The sequence below is a fragment of the Saccostrea echinata genome, unplaced genomic scaffold (assembly GCF_033153115.1).
Source record: "Saccostrea echinata isolate AGI-Se365-2 ecotype Australia unplaced genomic scaffold, CSIRO_AGI_Sech_v1 ptg000020l, whole genome shotgun sequence".
In the NCBI taxonomy this organism is placed as follows: Eukaryota; Metazoa; Mollusca; class Bivalvia; order Ostreida; family Ostreidae; genus Saccostrea; species Saccostrea echinata.
The window spans coordinates 7235532-7258110 of NW_026889769.1; the positions used below are offsets into that span (position 1 = coordinate 7235532).

Below are 22579 nucleotides of genomic sequence, written 5' to 3' on the forward strand. Positions count from 1 at the left end.
TTCATACATAAGCATCTAATATTAACTTTTCCACAGACTTCTATTTAATTCAAACGGGATAATGCTAAATAACTTAACAAAACGAACAGACTATTTTAGGTCAAAGTTCATTATTTTCCCTGAACACATGAATGTAAACCCCAATGAGGTCACAAGCCTGTTACATGACGGTGAGTGTTTTCTGAATAATATTTTGCTGATAAAATTTGCTGTGAAATGGTCGAGTGTGGGATAAACCCGTTACTCGATGTTATTTTCGTGAAAATTGCCCGTTTCGAGGTGATGAATGCACGCGAGACTCGGGGATTTAATGAACGAAACATTAAAGTATATTTTGCACTAATGCGTTGTCGGGAAAATGGGGTCAATTCGAAGGAAAATTTTAAAAATAATGAAGGGGCCTCGGAGGAAATGTGAGATCTTGCCGACTGAATTAAACTGCAGAGTACGTTTCACACGTTTGATTAAACGTCGTGGACTATATGTATACATTTTTTTTACTGTTCTTTTCTAGTTTGGGATCCTTCACCGATTCAGAAAAAGAAAATAAACATGGCTTTTAATTTTGATCAAAGTATAAAATAGATGTCTAGAAAATTGAATAGAAGTTCATTATACTCTTTTATGCTGTTAATCTGTATAATTTTTAAAAATAAAAAGGTCATTAAAAAGATAATCCATCAGAAACTATTTTGGATGTATATTCTTATTTTTGAACAAGGTATCATAGGCATATTTAAACTAAAAAAAAAAAAAACAAACAACAAAGGCTATAAATGGAACATGAGGATTAGTGCTTCATGAATTGGTGATAGATACACTTAAATATTTTATGAATGTTCTGTTTTATGGAACAATAACATTCTAAGTGGTTTGTTCAGTCCAATATTTGTGTGATATATGATGTTGACATTTCTGTGAGCTGTATAAATTGTTAAATTCATGTGACTGTGAAGAAATTCTAGACCAATTATTTCATTTAACAAACTAGTATGCAGTAAGAATGTAAATTTATACAAACATACACCCCTCTTCTGTAAAATACTTCATATATAAACCCTTATGTTGTATCCCATGGGATGTGATAATGTCAACTGAGAAAAAAATAAATCTAATTAGTTCTCAGTCGAGCATTTGTGATCATTTACATGATGGTTTAAGATTAAATCTGAGCTTTTTGCAAGCTGAAAAGTGAGGATAGGACCAAAAAATAACTATGTTTAAGTAAGCGATTTCTAAGAAACTTTCTGTACAGTCATGATAGATTAGTGTACTTCAAATAAATAATTGAAATTCACAACATAACAAGGTGCTATTATAATGAAGGCTATTTTCAAACTCTTCCCTTGGGACTTTTTTAACAAGAGCAAATTCTAGTCCTAAATGACTGGAATTACTGCAGTATCAAGTCTTTGTACTTGGGTTCATTCTAATGCTAAACTTTTTTCTTTACCTCAGATATTATAACCATTAGTTGATGTAGTTTATATGCTTTTTTGCAATGTATGTGCCTTGGAATATTATTAATATTGTATAATATGTGTCCATTTAGAAATGTTTTATTTCCAATTAAAATTGGTGAATTTATTCTTCAGATGTTTAAAATCACTGATTAAAAAAAAACAACAACCAAAAGAAAATTTAAATGTGAAAAAAAAACCCCAAAAACCTTATTTATCAGTCATTTGATTGAAGATTAATCATTAAAATGACTAATTAGTTTACAAAAAAGCGAACAGCACTAAATAAGTAAATTGTAGAGAATGCACCAAATGATTTGATAACTGATCATTATGGTGAACATATATGTACAGACATGTGCCATAATTTAACGGCAAAAATCCAAGATGGCATCGCTCAAGCGTGAAGCGTAATGCAAACAATAAACATAAAATAAGTAAAAAAAATAAATTACCGATGTTTAATATTTTGTCATTTCACCTTTGACCCTCAAAACTTTCCTCATGCGTCTCGGCAGAGAATTATATATCCCCTGTATATATTCCAAAGGGAGATTTTGCCATATGTCTATATGGCTATATGACAGTTCTTTTAGACACTTCCCAAGGTCTAAAGGTATTAAACTGGGTGGTAATTTCTTTCAGTGGAGTTTTCCTGTTGGTCCTAGCAAGCCGAACAAGCGAACGACTATCCCTCACTGACAGTAAACGCGGACGTCCAGTTTGAGGCAAATTCTCTACTACACCTCTTTGTTTAAAACGAGAGATAACTCCTGTAACAGTTCCTCTGGGAATGTTCAAATCATCAGCAATCTGCTGTAACTTATATCCCTTTTCTCGCATATCTACGATGACATTTTTAATGTCATTTGACAAATGTTTACGGTTTTCAGCCATGATTAAATACATGGCAGACGACAACCAAACATCCAGTTTGAATTTAAAAACGGAAGTAAGAATAACCAGAAGCTAAAAATAGATATGTGTTTTCCCCAAGAATATAATGTATACCGAGCTTGTTTACATTACACTTCACGCTTGAGCGACGCCATCTTGGATTTTTGCCGTTAAATTATGGCACACGTCTGTACCAGCAGTTTTTTTTCTACCCATAGGGAATGGTTCCTATTCCAATTCAATTGGGAAGAATAGTGTTGAAATAGAACAAAGGGGAATTTTCTGTCATATCAACAAATGACCTTTTATTCTAACCTCATTAACCATTAGTCCATGTTTTAAAGAATAATCAACAAGTATTCATTGTTTTACATTTTAATGTCTCTTGTTCTCAAATTTCCTTGCTTTCAAGATGTCAGTAATGCCAGACACTGGCTGTCTACAACATGTTTCAGCATATTACTTCACTGATCTTTACTTCTGATTTAAAAGGAAGTGAATAATTTAGTCAACTTGTACAACGTTTCATATATCATTGCAGTCTGTTCTTGACAGTTGAATTGGGAATTTTTAGTCTCAAAATTAGTAAACATTAACATTTTGTGGCATTGGGAATGGTAACGATAATCGGTACCTGTTTTACAAGGGGAAAAAAACTGTGTAAAGACCTAGGTCTTCAGAAGCAGTTTCAAGTTTACAAGTGCCAAATTTTAAAATTAGATTGATATTAAATTCTTCTACTCTGGAATATTGTATTTAAAAGCTGTGATTTTGTAATACATCCTCCAAAATAGAAGATTTTATAATTGACCCTTTTGAGCAATACATTTGATAAATTTTATTATTATACTTTCATGTTAAATACTAAAAACTGATTGGTTTAGACGCATTTAACAATCCGTAATGTTTCCCTCAGCGTTGGCAACACACTTGACAACGGGTAACATTACGTAAATGTCACATGCGTTCAAATCATGCGCATACGGTTCACCGTAGAATTCTCAAAACATCGATTGTGCGTTTGAAAGAAGCTGAATAATCGACGTCAATAAAAGCTTGCATCTGATGTAGCTTACTTGAAAACAACAAACGACTGACGAAACATCTTTGCTATTGCAAACCTTAGATGATAAAGGACTTTTGGACTAGCAAACTAACAACAAAGAGGTTGGTGAGTCTTTTCCGAAGCTTTCTTTTTGAGAAAAATAGAAGTGGGGAGTTTGAAAGCTTTCTAAGCGTGAACTTAACAACAATCTCCGATTTTTTTTATGACATCTGAAATCAATGAGACATTCAGTATAATAAAATAAATAGTGCACGGTTTTGAGGGCAACAGTTGAAATTGACACCCCTCGGAAAACCATTGTCAACCTCCGCTGATGCGTCGGTTGACAATGGTTTTCCTTGGGGTGTCAATTTCAACTGTTACCCTCAAAAACGTGCAGTATTTATATAATATCCTGTTCAGATGACTGCATTTTACCACAAGTTACTGTAGACTTTTCACTAAGAAACATTGTCAGTAATGACTGTGTTCTGTGAATTACTATTTTTCTGTAAACAAAATAATTGTTTAGTTCTGTAAGTCGACTCGTTATTGATTAATATTATCAGAGTTGAGGAAAAACAGTTGTATGCTATGTTCAGTATTGTGCCATATATTTGTGCACAAATGTTGACAAGGTCATGTAAATGATGAGCTACAGTGAGCTATAGGACACTAAATTTTGAGTCAAAAGCGCAAGTGAGCTTTTCTTATCAAAGGGACTGTCTCGCGCCTGTCTGTCGACCTTTCCCATTTTTGACTTCCCCTCAAGAAACACAGCCAGTTTCAACCAAATGTGGCACAAAGCATCGGATCTGTGGGTGAAGGGGATTCAAGTTGGAGTATATAGGAATTAAATATTCAAAAATTATCTTCCCAAGAACAGCAAAGCCATGTTTAGTTTAATATATTGATATGGAAGAATCCTCAGGTAGTGTAGATTCAAATTTGTTCAAATCATGACCCCCCAGGGATAGGGTTGGGTCACACAATGGGCGATCGTAGTTTTACATAGCAATATATAGGAAGAAATCCTTATTTTTCTCCATATTGATTTGGTAGCATCCTCTTGTAGCTCAGACTTAGTTTGTTCAAATCATGGTCCCTAGGGGTAGGGTTAGGCCACAATGCGCTGTCAGAGTTTAATGTATGGATACATATGAAAATAAACTTTAAAAATCTTTTTCTGAAGAACAGCAAAGCCATTTTTGGTCATATTGATATGGAAGTATCGTGAGGTAGTGTAGATTCAAGTTGTTCAAATTTTGACCCTGAGGGGTAGGGTAGGGCTACACCTATTAAAATCATTACATCTTGGGGCAGAGTGGGGGTCACAACAAGGATCAAAGTAAAATATGCAGATAAAGAACAGCAGGGCCATATTGACTCAGGTGAGCATTGTGGCTCATGGGCCTCTTGTAATTCTTGAGGGTTAATGTTCATGGCCAAACAAGATTTTGGTGGTTTCATGGGGATGTAATATTGTGGGTAACCAGGGATTTATCAGTACCTTCTCATGAAGGACGAAATTCGCCAATGGAAAATAGGTGCCCACTGTTTCCATATTTGTCAAGGAAAATTCCCAAAATAAAATAGTGAGCATATATATTTTTTTATGTACTCCTAAATGTATTAAATAAAGTATTCCAACTTTCTCCCCCCCCCCTTTTTTTTTTAAATTCATTTACCAGGGCTCTTGATTGTCTATAATTGGGGCTTATCAAAGGCCCCATTCCCAATTCAGAAAAGGTACCTTTTTTTCCCAATTGAATGTATTAATTTTCCCAGTTATAGTCATTTCTCCCAAAAATTAAAGGAAATATAATAGTTAGATATATAATAACTTGCTATTGAAATTTCTCTGTATTGCCAAACAAAAGTTTAGTTGGGGAGAGATTTTGGTCAGATTTCATGGTGCTCTAAGTTGCAACTAAAATGATCGCATTTGCAACCAAAAAATTAATATTTGCAACTAGAAATTTAAACTAACTGGTATTTTTGAAACAGAGAAAATTTGGGACAGCAATTGTTCAATTTTATAATCTGGATGGAGATTAATTTTTCTAAGATTATCTATTAAGAAAATTGTTTGAAGACGTTCTTCAAACTTTGTAAAGCAATGGGCGCACTTGTTTCATAAGCCGGGTCAAGCCGGTTGATACTTCCGGAAGCGGGCAAGTAACTTGTTTCAAATATTTTTAAGCCGCAGGGCGGTCAGAAAGTAGCCCGGATCGCCCGAAAAATTTCGAGCGGGCAGATGAAAAGCAATATGGCGGAAAACGGAGGGAGTAGTTTTCTTGATGGTGAAATATTCGTTTTTTATCATTTGCAGTAGTTTCAGTTTCAATAAACATACAGTACTGAGATAATAAGTAACTTTTACAACATGTTTGTTTATATTTGCGCGACCAACACTTCTTTTTTTTTAATTTTAAAGTTACTTTACAGTTTTGTTTGTAACGAGGCCCTGTGCTCCAAATTCACATATTGTGCATTGAATGGATCTAGTAAATATTAAAATGCAAATATATCTACAAAATCGTTGTCCTCGTGCGTTCAGAGAAATGTATTAACTACAGCAACAGCACCGATTACAGTATCAGCCATTTTCCGGCTGAATTTTCACTCGTTTCAGCGACACTAACCGGGTCAATATGTCATGTGATAAACGTGAACCGGGTCATCGCCCGGATGTCTGAAACAAGTGCGCCCATTGTAAAGCATTGCGCATACTTAGTTTACGTAATGTTATGACAGCTTGCTGTATAGAATGGCTGCCAAATGTAGACTTTTTAGAACCTGACCTTGTTAATGAAGCATATGGTCAATTGCTTGCATACCACTAATGCTAATTAAGAGTGTTATGGCAGCAGTGATTCATTTTGAAAATGGTTATCATGGGTCCAAAGGACCCCTCTTAATGACAACAATGAGTCCCGTGCCAAAATCAATGCGTCCAAATCCAAGGGTATCGTATATTAGATGTTACAGAGGAAATTCTGGTGAAATAAAAAAGGGTATTGCACGAAAGTGCAAATGTTTTACTGTAGTTGTGAGTGATTTATACTTTTAGTCTTTTACTATCAATTGTCCAAGTAAGAATACACGATTTTGTGTCATAAAAATAATATATTGTCCACTGTGCACTTTGGTTCTATTTTTAGATCGTACATACGATCTCACACATTGTATCAGTCATAAAATGCACAGAAGCAGAATGAAGTAAAAAAAAAAAATTAAGAAGTAATAATGACAAATAGTCAGAAATAAAAATGATTAAATTTTATACTTCTTAGCTGTAAGGAAAAAACGAAAAGAAAAAACCAATGATACAGGTTACAGCTTAAATACAAAGGTATAGTATTCGCTTCAGAAACGTTCCACGGTATAGACATAATCAGTGATAATCGAACTATGCTATCTAACTTTCAAATATTTTCTGATAATTGCTTTTAACTGCAGTTGTGAAACCTGACCTGTTGTTGGCAACCATATACCTGTTAAAATCGTTCATGCATATCGCTTAGCACGTGGATATGATGCAATCGGTCAAGTTTTGAATCAGGTTATACTGAAATAATTTAAAATAGTACATGTCCTTCTATAAATTTATTGCGTCCATTGGGATGCACATTTATTGAAATAATGCGTCCTGAGCAAAATTTGTGCGTAATTTACGCAGGACGCACACCAAAATGAATCACTGTGGCAGTATTAATAGGTTAGGTAGTAATAAAGTAAACAATTTCAATTCCATTGAAATGGATTCAGTTTTAATTCTGGAATCAGATCACTTGTGTTCTTCTGTGTACAACCATATTAAAGGGTGGTTGTATATAATTTCTTAAGTGGTTCCATAAGTAATCTGATTTTTTAAAAAATTATGCATGTATGAGTGTTTGTTCCTTGCTTTTATAATATACTAAATATGTTATTCACAAAATGTTTTCATCATGGCGAATAAAAGATTTGGTGGTGGTGACGAGAAATTCTAAAATGGCAACCAAAAAAATTTCTAGGTTGCCATTTAGCGACCTGATAGCAAGTGTTATTGAAAGCACTGTTTCATTAAAACTTTTTACACAAGAAAACAATGCTCAGATACATAATTCTGTATTTCAGTTTTGATTTGGGGTACTAAAACAGTCTTATTGCAATAAAACTTGCCACACAAGACTGAACGAAGAACAATACGTGTAATTCTATTTATTGCTGTAGCCATACTTTCAAGTCCCAAGGGTTATCAGTGCTCCAAGTTGCGACTAAAATGGTCGCATTTGCGACCAAAAAATTGATTTTGTGACTAGAAATTTAAACTTACTCGCATTTTCACATCTGAGAAAATTTGGGCTGGCGACGTCCATTTTTAAGATCGCGACCGAGATTTACGTTTATCAAGATTCTCTATCAAGAAAATGCTTGCATATCACAACTAATTTAGAGTGTTTTGGTGGCATTAATAATGGCTGTTCAATGGGCTAGGTACATAGTAATAAGGAATCATGATAAACAGCTGGCAAAATCCTGTTTCAACAGGTGTTAAACTTATATTTTTCTTTTGATTAGATTTTAATTCTAGGATCAGAATACTTGTACAACCATAAGGGTGGTTGTATTTAATAAAATATTCCCTTCAACCTAGTAAATTGTTTCTAGTTACAGTAATAAGTAATCTTTGATACACACATAATGCATATATGGGTGTTTGTTCCTTGTTTTACTAGTGTTATTCCAGGGATTTTTTTTAGGGTGCCTACGGGTCAAAATTCAGCCCCATTCCCAATGCTGAAAAGTGCACGTTTTTCCCAAAATTATACGTAAAAATTCCCCAAATGAAAAAAATTGTAAATTAATAAAATAAAAAAACTTCAAAAGTGACAAAAAGGTGTTTATGTTCTCTTTGTGTGATGTACAAGCCATCTGAGGAGTTCCGATAAGTTATTTGGAATACTACAGATGTTTGCATGCGTACTTTTTAGAGCGGGATCGATGTTTAAAATTTAAGTCGGGATCGTTATTTAACGTTTAATAAATAAACGTGCATCATGTCAGTTTCTCCGGTTTGCCTAGGACGGTAATTTTTAAGGCTGGATTGGGTGCCCTTATTCTTATAAATTGGTCTAACAATACTGATTAACCCACTCATCTGGAACAAATCCACTATCAAAAATATTCTTACACAAGGCTAAAAATGATGACAACCTTATAGTATGTTTTACGGTGTGACAGTTGGGGCGAGGCACAGTTGTACCATCAAATACCTAAACACAGCTTACACCTGTAATGTTGATGGATCCGCCTCTTCAAACTTCAAACCGCACGTGACACAGTCTAGACTGTGACGTCAGATGACGTCGGAATTTATGGAGACAGCCGAACGTCTGGTTGAACGGGATTACATGTACACGGTCTTGTGCAATCATAAATGAAATACGTTGTAGAGCAGATACAATTATTTTTTTGTTTCTTTTAAGCTCTGTGCAAAGAAATAAAAGTAAATGTATCTCTTGGTAAGGAACAATTATCCTTGGTCTTTTGTATGTTTTTTAATAATTTCGCATGGAACCCTGGTAGTGAAGGAATTCTGGGAATGTTGCAACAGAAAATTTGCTTGACGTATGTACAGATTTCATTCCGAATTTCCTCTGTTCTTACACGTTAGTCTATTGAGCTCGCTTGGCGAGCAGCGCTGCATGTTTTTTCCCATTTATTTGTATGCAGATATTTTTCCCAATTTCAACCAAATATCGCTATTTTTCCCAAACTGGATGGCCCCGGACCCTGGTTTCAAAGGGTAAAAAAATCCTGTATTCACAAAATGTTTTTGTCATGGTGAGTGAAATATTTGTTGATGGTGACCAGAAATTCTGAAATTGCGAACAGAAAAATTTTTAGGTTGCCATTTAGCGACCTGAAAGTAAGTGTGACTTGGAGTACTGGTTATAAGTTCAAACAAGTAGACTGAAGTAGTAGAGTTATAGTCTTATCAGAGACTTCTGGTTTTGAAAATTCTCAAAAACTGAACTAGTTCTATTTCACTTATGCTTTGTTTTGATCATTTTAATTACTAGATGATATTATGTACTGAAGTCTAATGGGTATTTTTTTTTAATTGGAAGGTAATGCCAGATCCTAACAATGTAAATGAAGTGGGATTATCATCGTTGGACTACTGTAAAAAGACTGGCCAGAATTGACCAGCAGTAATGATTTATAAAAGGTAAGGTATTCCCTCTAACAAGAAAGCAGCAGAGGATACAAATATATGAAAAGATGCATTCATCTTTGATGTGCACTTCTGTAAAAAGTCAACAATTTCTTATGAAATTTCATAGTTCAAAAATAAATGAGAAGAATTGGAAGCAAAAAACAGTTTCTTAAAACTTAAGTGTGGTCACATCTACATCTTAGAATGTAATTACTCTCAGGGTTATCCCTAAGAATTGAAATAGCAGGGGACATTAAAAAAGCAGAAGACTGTCTGGGGTTATCCCCTAACAGGGAGTTGAGGGGAATCCCAGAATAAGCAGGGATTACTCGTTACAGGTGGGTAAATTCCCCTTCCCCTGGGTATATGGAACAACCCTGACTCTGTACTAAATAGTACTTGTCTAGTCAATTAAAACTGAGACAAGAAAATAAACTCAATAGATGACTTGATGTATACTACTTAATGTATAATAGATTGATAAAATGGAAACTACAGTAAAGTTAAACTTCAGTACCTAGAACACTGATACATTGTACCTCAAATACCATGGATATGTCAAGGTGATTTGGAAGTCACAACCCCTTATTCTTTAAGTATTTTACCCTGGATATCTCGAATCCTCAGATATCTCAAAGTTTTTTTCTCGGTTCCATTGAGTTCGCGATAATGAGGTTTCACTGTAGTGTATTTTAATCAGAGTGAAATTCCTTTTTTTTTTTTTTTATTGAAAGGTAACAAAGAAATGGACAATGGAGAATCATTCTTTGATATAAGGTAAGGAACAAAAAAAACATTTTATAGTTCAATAGTGTATTGAAGAAAATTTACATTTTTAGCTCATCTGAGCTGAAATAAATGAGCTTTTCTGATCACTAGTTGTGTTGTGTCCTTCTGTAAGTCCGTCTGTCTGTAAACTTTTCACATTTTCGACTTCTTCTCAAGAACCATTGGACCAATTTTAACCAAATCATCCTTAGGTAAAGGGGATTCCAAATTGTTCAAATGAAGTTCTATTCCAAGGGGAGATAATTTTAAAAAAATCAAAAATATGGTTGAGTCATTAAAAAATCTTCTCAAGAATCACTGGGTCAGAATACATGAAATGTGTGAGAGCTTCCAGAAGTAATTTAGATTCATTCTAAATTGTTCAAATTATGGCCCCCAGGGGTAGGGTGGGGCCACAATAAGGGATCAGATTTTTACATTGGAATATTTAGGAAAAATTCATGAAAAATCTTGATAATCACTAGACCAGAAGAGATGAAACGTATAAATGTGAAAGCTGAGGTACAATAAATTATAAATTTCACAAAACATGGTCGCTGAGGGTAGGGGGGGCCACAATATGGGATCAAAGTTTTATGTTGAAATATATTGGAAAAATTTTTTCTTCAAGAACCACTGGGTCAGAAGAGATGAAGCTTACATGATCGCTTCCTGAGGTAGTGTTAAATCTTAATTTTACAAATCAAAGCTCCCAAGGAAAGGAAGGGGCCACAAAACGGGAACAAAGTTTTACATTGAAATAATAAAGGAAAAATTCTTCTCAAGAACCATTGGACCAGAAGAGATGAAACTTCTGTGAAAGCTTCCTGAGGTAGTATGCATTTTAAATAGCATAAATTACCCCCTCCCTTCCTCCCAACAGGGTTGGGCTACAATAGGGGATCTAAGTTTTACGTTGAAACATACATGTATAGCAAAATTCTTTAATGATAATCTCAAGAACCACTGGACCAGAAAAGTTAAAACTTATGTGAAAGTTTCCTAATATAATGTATATTTTAAATAAATAAAAAACGGGGGTGTCAATAGGGGATGAAAGTTTTACATAGGATTTATAGGAAATAAATTTTGAAAATCTTAAGAGCCACAATTGCACAAATTTGCAAACATTCCCAAGTTGAGTGGATTCATTTCTAGCTCACCTCAAAAGTTCTAGGGAACTTATGTAATACTTTCGGCATCTTTGTTGGTGTCCCAGGTTAAAGTTTTTGGAGCAGATTTCTTTTCAAGTACTTCTATGCCCTATATTAATCAGAGATGCATGGATGAAGCTTGTAGTATGTTTCATTGTACCAGTCAAGGTTTCAGATGCTTCAATTTCAGCTAAAGAATAACCAAGTTAATGTTTTTGAAGCAGGTCTCATTTCCAAATAACTATAAGTGCTATATTGACCAAACTTGTCAAGATGATACATCTTAGGATGCACACTACCAGGCTTGCTTCGGATGCTGGATCTGACCTACATTTTCTACATTTTCTGCATGAATGACCAAGTTAAAGTTTTTGGAGCAGGTTCATTCTAAAGTGACTATAAGCCCTATGCTAACCAACTTTGCACTGAAGATATATTTATTGATATATTTATTATATGTATATTTATTTTTATATATATTTATTGATGCACACTACCAGAGTTGCTTTGGATGCTGGATTTGACCTATGTTTTCTAGATGAGTGACCAGGTTAAAGTTTGGAGCAGATCTCATTGCAGTGTAACTTCAAGCCCTATCAAGATCAAACTTGCATGGATGTTGCATGAACACTTTAAACACTTTCAAACTTGCTTCAGATGCTGGATTTGATGTACATTTTCTGGATAATGAGTAGTTTAAAGTTAGAACAAGTCCATTCCCAAGTAACTGCAAGCTGTATCAGACCTAAATTGCATAGATGTTGCATCTAGGGATGCACACTACTAGACTATTAGTTTAGTGTGGGACCCTTAGAGTTAGAGTGGGGTTATAATATGGGGGCACAATTTTTCATGGTAATAAATTTTTTTTGTAGACATCTTTTGAAGAACAGCAGGGCTTAAGTTACTCAGATGAGCATTGTGGCCCATGGGTCTTTTGTAAGAGTGAACCTCAGATTATATAATGATTTGACTAATGCATTAAGGTCTCAATGATTTATTCAATGCCCAAGCTTTATTTTATTGTCATATAATTCTTTAAATGTTGAATTGTATCTTTTTTAGTGAAGGATTTTTTGGGAATGACAATGATGCAGTAAGTATTTGTTGATTATTTGAAACTTTTTGGAGTGAATTTAAGAAAAAAGTTTAGGAAGTACCATTTATTAAAATGAGTAGGGGTGTAATTAAATGGAATATGCATTGCACTTTAAAGGTGTGCTTTTAATATTTAACATAATTTACTTGGTTTTCTGTATGCATATCACAGTAAGGCAATGAATAAGAATTATTTTAGAGTGCCTCAGACTTCAGCTGGGCTGACGAGTTCATATCCTCTTCCGAGAACCAAGAAACGCATCAAACCTCCAGCTCTGTCCTCCAGCAGGGGATAGATGAAGTCAATAATGCCTCCTCTTCACTTCCTGTCTTAACCTCACAAAACAATGTTCTTACAACATCTCAGTCTAGCTTCATCCTTGCCAACACTGCCAGTCCCATGCCCTTAGCCAATCAGAGTGCAGGAATTCAGTTTGTGCAGCAGCAACAACAGCAGTCCAATCCATCACAGCAAATTATCACATCACTGCCTAATTTGATTGGGTTTGTTCATATTTATAATTCCTTTTATCCATTAATAAAAGACATCACACATGTAATGCTAGTCTCTTTGCAAATTTGTAAATGCTGCTTGCTCTACATGCACATAATCTTCCAGGCTTATGGAGTTTTACAGAGCATTTACACTGTCACCATTCCAAAAAAAAATTTATCCTTAGAAATTTATTTTCAAACATGTTTTATTTCTTGTATTTTAGGTCTACTGCTCAATTAGTAAGGGGTCCAAATGGTCAGTTAATATTGACCAATGGACCAATTCAAGTCCAGCAATCTCAACAGACACTTCAGCCCTCTTCAGTTCAGTTTCCTAGCCAGCAGTTCCAAGCACCCAGTCAGAGTCCAATTCCTGCCAGTTCACCTGCCATCAATCGCTCCCTCACACCTGCCAGCTCTCCCCTCATCAGCAAATCCGTGGGATCTATTCAGTACTCCACTTCATCATCAGATTCAACATCCATTACTTCATCCAAAGTCTACAATCAGCCTCTAGTGGCTAATGTGGGAAATACAAATGTGAATGTCTTAAATGCACAGCAACAGTTACTTGCCAGGAATATTCAGGTTCAAGGACAAACCAATGTTCAAGGACAACAAATTTTGCAAAATTCCAGTGTTGTGCAAGGTCAAGGGCATATGGCCTATCTTCAGGGACATGGACAAACTGCTATGTTACAAGGGCAGCAGGGAGCAGCTGCTGTTCTACAGGGTCAGACTGCTTTACTGCAAGGACACACTGGCCAGACTGCTCTATTACAAGGTCAGCAAGGTCAAACTGCCATGCTGCATGGTCAGGGACAAAATATAGTCAATACACAAAACACTGTGATTCAGAATCCTAATGTTGTGAATTTGAATGTTGCACATGTGTTATGCAACAATCCTGCTCTTCAGAACCAGCAAGGTGGGACAGTGCAACAGGGCCAGAATATACAAGGAACTCTTATACAAACTGCTGATGGTAAGAGTATCATAATTCCTAGTCAGCTTGTGCAGTCAGGTCAGCCAATAAACCTCCAAAACCTCCAACAGGTTTTTCAACCTCAGCTTAATACCAGTGGTGCCAATGTTATTCAAGGATCTTCAGCAAGTGGAACAGGAATGCTTCAAGGGGCCAGTATGTTAGGAAACAATGTGACTCTTGGAAGCATAGGAAATGTCATCCGTATGGCCAACAATACCTCAATGGCAGGGCAAGAGAAGAACATGGGTGCCACCCACATAATTGGTGTGAACAGTCAAGGCCAGCAGGTGCTCATACAAAGAGCTCAGGCACAGCAACAGAACATAATGGTGCGAACATTGACTCCACAAAATCTACAACTCCAACAGCCCACCAGCAACACAACCAGCACATCACATTACCAGGCATCTCAAGGTTCACAAGTGATGCAGCAACCCTTACTTGTCTCATCACAGCAGCCAGGAATTCAGCTTCAAAGGATCATCACCCCTGCTGGTCAGCCTGTTATACCAGGTCAGCAGAGTCAGACTGTTAAGGTCATAGGTCAAAATCCTGCTGGTGTATTGTCTATAAATCTACCCCAGAATATCAGCTTTCAAAATCTGCAACAGAATCCGCAAGTTCAGACTGTGCAGTTAGTTCAGCAACAAGTTCAGAGGGCTACGATAGGTGTGAAAAGTGAAGACAGTTCACAAGCTCAACAGGTGTTTCAAGTGGCCAGCACAGACTCCAGTCTCAAAACTTTGTCATTTGTTACCAAAACAGTCTCCCAGCAAGGGAATCTCATTCATACATCCACAGGACTCCAACAACACAGTGATCAGGCTAGCACTCAGCCGCTGGCCAGCAGTGTTCAAAATGTGTTCAATCAAGCCCTTTCTGTCATACCACAAGCTAGCATTGCATCCTCCATCACACCAGCCACCACATCTCAGTCCCAAACTGCTCTGTCTCAGCCAATATTTAGCACCACACAACAGATACCACATGTGGTTCCTTCAGTGGTAACACCACAGCCATCAAGTGATACTAAACCCCCTTCACTCTTACAGCAGACCACTCTACAAGCAAGAAATAATGCTCCAAAGCTTCAGACAATTCAGCTGACACCAGAGGCACAGCAGAAATTGCAAGCAATACAAGCAGAGTTAAAGACCCTTTTAAGTATGAAACATTTAACTGCTGAACAAATGCAAAGACAGAAATCACTAGTTGAACATCAGAAAGGTATTCTTCAAAAATGTGCCCAGCAACATAAACTTCAGATGGCTCAGCCAATGATTGGTCAACCTCAGGCCAGTTTTTCCACCCAAAACCAAGTCATAATCAAAACGGAACCACAGGCAGTTCCTCAACCGATGATAGGAGAACCACCCACAGGAACAGTACCACAGCAAATTTCAGGAGTTAGTTCATTGACACAAGGTAACTTAAATTCAGTCTATCAGTTCTTTCAGTTTGGAAATCATTAGCATTTCTAAGCATCATCTATATAAATAAAATCAAAATAAATGTTCAGAATTGCTTATTGCATAACTGATTTTAAAGAAAAGATTGGAACATTGGTTAGAGGGATGCAATGTTGTTCCAAAGGAAACTTGTTAAATCATTGCTTTGAATTTTCTTTCTTAATTGAATCCAAGGTGTGGCACAAACAAGTGCTGCAGTACCAAATGCATCGCCGCTGCTACAAGCACTGTCTTCCTCGAGCACCAGTATCCGTCCAGCTCTTTCTACTGCTCAGAACTTGGTCCAAAGTAAAGTGGCAACAACAACTCAGGCCACAATTCAAATTGGTCAACCAGTGACTGCAATGGCAGGTGTGCCAAAGCCGGTGGGGTCAAATCTACAATTAGGAACCTCAGCTATCATTTCTGGACCTCAGCAAGTGGCTGTACCAACCCAAATCAAAGTAAGAACCCTTCTTGTGAATAATATCAAGGACCAACCTTGGGATGACTGGGGTGAAAAAGTTGCTATGAGGCTTAAAACTTTGCCAGAATTTTTACAGGGAAGTTTAGTGCCCAGTATTCTATCACTGTCATAAAAACTGAAAGCTACTTTACCCACTATTAGGAAATCAGTAGGGTGTTGCCATTGGTTACTTCTGTTGCTGGCCAACATAAGGTCACTTTGACAGGTTTGGTTTTTGTTACAGATTGCAAACCATGTCCTCCAGCTGAATCTGACCCCAGAACAGAAGACCAAGGTGGAAGGATATCTGGCCCGAATGACCCCTGAGCAACAACAGCAACAGATCACAATGTTTCTAAAATTACAGCAACAGCAGCAACTTCAGGCCCAGGTTCAGGCCCAGAAAGCCCACCAAGCCAAGCTGCAACAACAGGGTAAAATTCCCACACCTGTTCAGGTATCAAAAATTTTCTTTTAGAAAGTTCTGTTTTTAGAATCTTAGCTCATCTTAGCCAAAGCTGCTCAAATGAGCCTTTCTGTCAAAATTTGTCCATTGTTGTTGTCATCGTAAACTTTTCTCAATTTCATCTTCTCTAGACCACTGGCCAGTTTCAACCAAACTTGGTACAGAGCATGCTTGGGTGGTTGGAATTCAAGTTTGTTCAAATGACCTCTTTCAAGGGGAGAAAATAAGAATTTGTGAAAATTTAATGGAATACTTTATCAAGAACCACTGAACCAGATAAGATAAAACTTAGGTTAATACTTCATTACATAGTGTAGATTCAAGTTTATTCAAATCATGACCCTGGGGTAGGATGGGCCACAACAGGGGACTAGAGATATACATAGGAATATGTTGAAAAAATATTTAATAATTTTCTTCTCAAGATCAGCAAAGCCATGAGTCCTATTAATGTACAAGCATCCTCAGGTAGTGTCGATTCAAGTTTCTTCAAATCATGATCCCCAGGAATAGGACCTAACAGTTTTATGGCTTCTGATTTTTAAAGCATTTTAGCTGAATATTTTGTATATATTAAGAAGCTTAGAATCGCAAACCTTGTCAGTTGATGCATCTTAGAGCCAAGGGGTGTGTCAAATAAAAAGGTCACCATGACCGACTTTCTGAATTTTACAGCAGAACTTTTTACTTAAATTTTGAACACTATGACTTGTAGGGTCAACAAACCTTAATAACTGATACATTTCAGGGCCATGAGATGCATCTTTTAAAAGGAAGTCACATTGACCTACTTTTTTCATTTTGTCATTATTCATTGTCCAATCTTTATAATTTTTATACTTTGAAGCCAAGGATCACCAAACCCTGTCAGTTAATGCATCTTAAGATCTAAGGATATGTTTACCCAAAAGTAGTCACTGTGACCTACCTTTTGCTTTTTATCTTTATTCATTGTCAAATCTTTATATCTTTCATGCTAAGAGGCCTAGGTTCATCAAACCCTGTCAGTTGATCCATCTTGAGGCCTTTTACTGTCAGACAAAAAGTAGGTCACAATGATCTACTTCCTGAATTTTACAGCTATGAATTTTTAAAACATTTAAGCTAAATATTTCACAAACTAGAAGGCTTAGATTCATAGATGCATATTGGTGCCTTAGAGCCCCATAGGTTTACCAAATCTTCAGAAGGTCACAGTGACACTGTTGTAATTTATCAGAAGAGGGATTCAAGGCCCTTGGGCCTCTTGTTGAATTGAGTCTTGAATTAAATCAAAGTTATTGGCTTTGTATTTTTTTTTTAATTCAAGAAGTATATAGAGTACCCTAATTGGGAACTTTTTCCTCTTCTCTGTAGACACTAACAGGTGGTACCACAAGAACTGCCTCTGGAGTTGGTATATCGGCTGGACCTGTACTTATACAACAAGGGTCCTCAGATAATAAACTGGTAGCTGTGGCTTCAATTCCAAAGGACAAACTGTAAGAATAAACTAGGAGTAGTAAAAGTTCAGTTATTCAGAGCATTGTATTCTTTTCATGTGTTTGATAGAGGTATATTTCTTTGCATACATGTGTTTGATAGAGATATGATCAGAAAATTATTGTAATTCCATAAAACAAACAAATATGGTAGCCATATCTACAAAATTATATTATTTTCATGCAGTAATATGAGTTTTATCTTTGGTTCTTTTGATATTTTGTGTCAATATTTAAAAATGTGAACAGCCTAGAACTTTCTTATTATAAACTCAGATTGACCTGTACTTTCTAAAAACGGATACATCAACTCATGATATATCTATGGATCGACCTCATTAAATGGTCATATTTGTATAATATACTTTAAAAGGATTTGTATTGGATGTATAAGCTTTTTGTCACTGGCCTAATTTTTCCCCCTTGTGTTAGTGACTATAATATATTGGAATTTCTAAGACAAATTGTAATTTTAACTATCTTTTATCCCCACAGCATTGATGTCTGAATAATGTTTCCAAAAAAGAAAAAGTACATGAAATATGTCCACTTGATGTTTTTAAAATGAAATTCAGGAACCATTAATTTTTTTTTTTAATATTAACCCCACCCCTTTTTTATGCGCTGTATTTTTTAATTATCTGATATAAAGTTTAAATCATAAATTTACTCTTTGCAATGTGCAAGAGTCTTCAAAATCCAAATGGTTTAAAAAGGATAAAATATTTTGAGTGTTTTCTGCTTAGATTTTATAAGGTAACTTCTTTTTTGGACTAGGATTCATCAACAGCTGAGTAAAGACCAGGAGAATGCCCTGAGACCTGACACATGTACACCGTTCCGAGACCGGCGGGACATGACACGGAGACTGCTGAGAAACCATGTCTTCCAGTGGAAAGAACCACCAGAGAAACTGGTCAAAAAGGGTTAGAATTGTCTATTGTTTGTAATTCAGATGCTAGGAACTCTAAAATGTTATACTTTGTATTTTTGTTGTTGAAAATAATGCTACTTTATGAATTTTTATGCTGATAAATTATTTTCCCAATGAACAAAAGAGGTGGAGGGGGAAGGTTATTTTCAAAATGACTGAAACATAACTGCATTTATGATTTCAGACGAAGAAATGTTTGAAAATTGTGCTGAAGGATTGATAAGAAAAAATACTGCCATGTTTGAAAAATTCCGTTTGTTGCTAATGAAGGAAAGCATGGTTAGTATTCACAAAGAAATTCCAAAATGAATTGGATTTGTATGTGTAAGACACACTGTTGAAGAAGGAGGAACTAATATTTAATTATTTTTTATTTAAGAGGGAGAAAAGCACTGCAGAGACTGTGATGATCAAAAGACTGCTGAATGAGGATCTCAAAGAAACAATAAGCAAGGAAAAGAAGCAACTTCTGGAGGATCCTGGTAGAGTTACTTCCCTTTATATCTCTCATTAGTACATGATCATACTGTAAATATTCAATAAGTGGACAAGTCCAATTAGTTTTATTAGGAACTTCAGAATCAGAAAATCACAAACTGTTGCATGAATGTGTTTTTATATACAGAAATTGAAAAAAGCATTGCAATGTTTATGTGATACTGAACTTATCTTGGGTCAATTTTTGAAAGATTCTCTTGTGTACAAAAGTTAAGATATCTACAAATTGTTCTGATGCAGATATTCTCATAATTTTCAGCATCTTTCAAACCAATGCCATTACATCTGTTGCGGAAGTCGGAGAAGGCAGCTGTAAAAGAGGAGGTGGAGGAACATAAACCAGTAATCGTTAAACAGGAACCCCTTCCTGAACAAGTGCCCCCAGAAAATAAACCCTCCAGTCCTTTTGTCTCCATAAAGGAGGAAGAGAGCAACTCGCGTCCAACTACGCCAAAATTCAAACTTATCATTCGTAATGATGGACAGAAACTGACGAGTTCCACCTGTATAACAGAGGATGGTGATAGTGACACTAATACATATTTAGCAGAGCAAAGCAGCACAGATAGTTACTGTGATAATAATTCTGATAAAGGGTCTCTGGGGTCAAGGTCACCATTACTGGGAAATATGCAGAATAAACCCGATGATGATATCACAATGGAGGATAATACTGCCACTAGGTGGAGTGACATCAGTAACGATGAGAAACCTTTTGCTTCATACATGGAGACTGATAGCGCTGATGTGTCTCAGATGAGTTACATGAATTATACTGATAGTAAAATAGAGATGGAGGGGACAGATACTAATGTATACTCGGACTCGGCTGAAACTGTTCATAATCTGATCTCATCAGAAGACACTGTCAATTACAGTAATCAAAACACATTTCATTCTAGTCCTCCATCAAGCAATCAGCCCATATCATTTACATCTAGTAATGCATTGTATCATCAAGTCCGGTCTAAAAACTCAGCTTTCAGTGAATCCTTTTCTGGTCTAGAGGATAGCCAAAAGTCTATGGAGTCAAGTGCCAATTCGTACAGTGGATCTGCTTGTGCTCAATATGAACCAATTTCCTCAGATGAAGGGGATGAAGAAGAAAATGTCTCGCAATTTGTGCCTGGTAAAAGTGAACCATATTCTATAAGTATTGGGAAACACACTATGAAATATTCTAGTGATTCTCAGTCATTTTTACAGAATGAAAACTTTAACAAATCAAACAGGACGACAAGTGGAAATGTGATTGAAATTACAGGAAATGATACCATGACCATTGAGAGTAGCAGTAGTAGTGATAGTGACTCAGACTCGGAGGCGAGTTCTGGGAAGGAAGAGGACAATGAAACCAATTATCAGGTGCAAAGTGCAATAGATTCAATATTGCAGTTTAATGATAATGCATCATCATCATCTACATATCATCACATGGACCAATCAGATTTCTTTAATCATGACTATGATGCCAGCCAATCAGAAGAGAGTGCTATTAATAGTCCCCAGTCATATGAGAGACAGGAAAATGAGGACCAGACAGACACCACCTCCATGGAAGATGATTTAGATGCTGCTGTCAAAAGTATTTTAATGTAGTGATAGCTTTGTTGCCAGTATATATGACTTTTTTTTCCATTGCCTTTTTATGTGACATTTGTATTGTTACAGATTGATTTCTAAGATTACATGCATAGGAATCTCAGTTGTTTTAAAAAGTGTAAAGGTTGAAAACAGAGTAAATTTATTTTCCCTGGAGGTAGAATTCCTCTAGCATCTGGGATGCTGGCTGGTTTTTTGTAATAGTGCTTTATATATTATCTATGACAAAACTTGACAAATCTGAAACATTGATTTAGTTTATATTGTGTACCCTATGGGTTGCCAATCTTATACCATGACACAAGGTGTACATATATGTATAGTGTAGGCTTGTATAGAAAGTTAAATAGTGTCCTCATGATTTATTCCTAATTAGAATAAAAATCCCATGATTCTTACAGCTTTCTAGTGCTTTTTCATTGTCAGAGATATTTTTTTTTGTAGAAATGAGCATCTTCTAGGCATTTTTGTGACATTTTTCATAATTTTTTTTTTACTTTTGTACTTCAGTTTCAAATTTTGTTTCATAGTTTACAGACTTTAGATGTACATGTATTGTGTCCTTTGTAAATGGATGTCAGTGTTGTTTAAGAGATCCAGTGTTGTAGATTTTTGTATCTTCATGGATAAAATAAGTAAAAATGAGACACTTGCAGCCATTATTAGCTAGTCGAGATAAAGGATCATGTTTCTGCATTCAGCATTCCATGCCGTATCAGGTACAGTGTATTTTGTATTTGCACAAGATTTTTGAGACAAAAGTGCCATTGAAATTGCAATAACAAATTTTTATGAACATGTACATGTTATTTGACCTTGTCCAGTTTATAATGCAGGTATATACATTTGTTTGTGTAGAAATATTTAAGGTTTGCAAAACTCTTTTTAATAAATTTTTCAATTCTCCAAGCATCTTCATTTACATCGTATAAAATAATTTAGATAAGGATGAATAAAATCAAAAAATTTGAAATGAAAAATATCTTTCAGTGATTTTACACATATTTTTACTATTATAGTAATGGTGGTGTTATCTTTTTTTACAGTGCAAATAATTAAAATTGTTTAATGTACCAATGCTTTTTTAAGCCATTCCTATCCTGCTCAAGCCATTCTAAAAACAAGTGCATCTCCATCACACATGCCGTCACAGAAGCATTTGGTTTGTTATTTTGTACTACTACCATTTGTAAGAAATTGTCATTGACTTATTTCCATTAAGTGAAGATATAGTTTTATGAACAAATCACCATTTTATTATTTATTTACTTCATATCACAAGAGTTCACCCTATTTTGGGTTAATAAAATAAGAGAAAAAATAAAACAGTGAACATTAACAGCTGTTTTGCTTTTTACTTCTGCCATCCTTGCCATACTTAATGCTTGTGTTAAACAAGGTTTAATCCATCTGTCCATTGTAGTTGCTTTCCAGCATTATAGATACACTTGTACAGTGCAATTCATGGATAATCAACCCTTTTTGTTGGGCACACCTAAGCCAAAGGCTCAAGTGAGTGTTTCAAATCACATCTTGTGCGGTTTCTGTAACCTTTTCTTTTTTTTGACTTC

At 35.7% G+C, this 22579-nt stretch overlaps 1 protein-coding gene across 1 annotated transcript; it reads left to right on the top strand.

Moving 5' to 3' along the window:
• The first annotated feature begins 41 nt into the window (after positions 1–41).
• Positions 42–22347, top strand: LOC133190016 (uncharacterized). Its single transcript, XM_061325492.1, has 13 exons — positions 42–170; positions 9522–9622; positions 10345–10387; positions 12598–12628; positions 12830–13134; positions 13350–15538; positions 15757–16025; positions 16272–16484; positions 17850–17974; positions 18752–18900; positions 19093–19187; positions 19288–19390; positions 19666–22347. The coding sequence occupies exons 3-13, from the start codon at positions 10356–10358 to the stop codon at positions 21003–21005; spliced, it is 4851 nt and encodes a 1616-aa protein (XP_061181476.1). The 5' UTR covers positions 42–170; positions 9522–9622; positions 10345–10355; the 3' UTR covers positions 21006–22347.
• Positions 22348–22579: the final 232 nt, after the last annotated feature.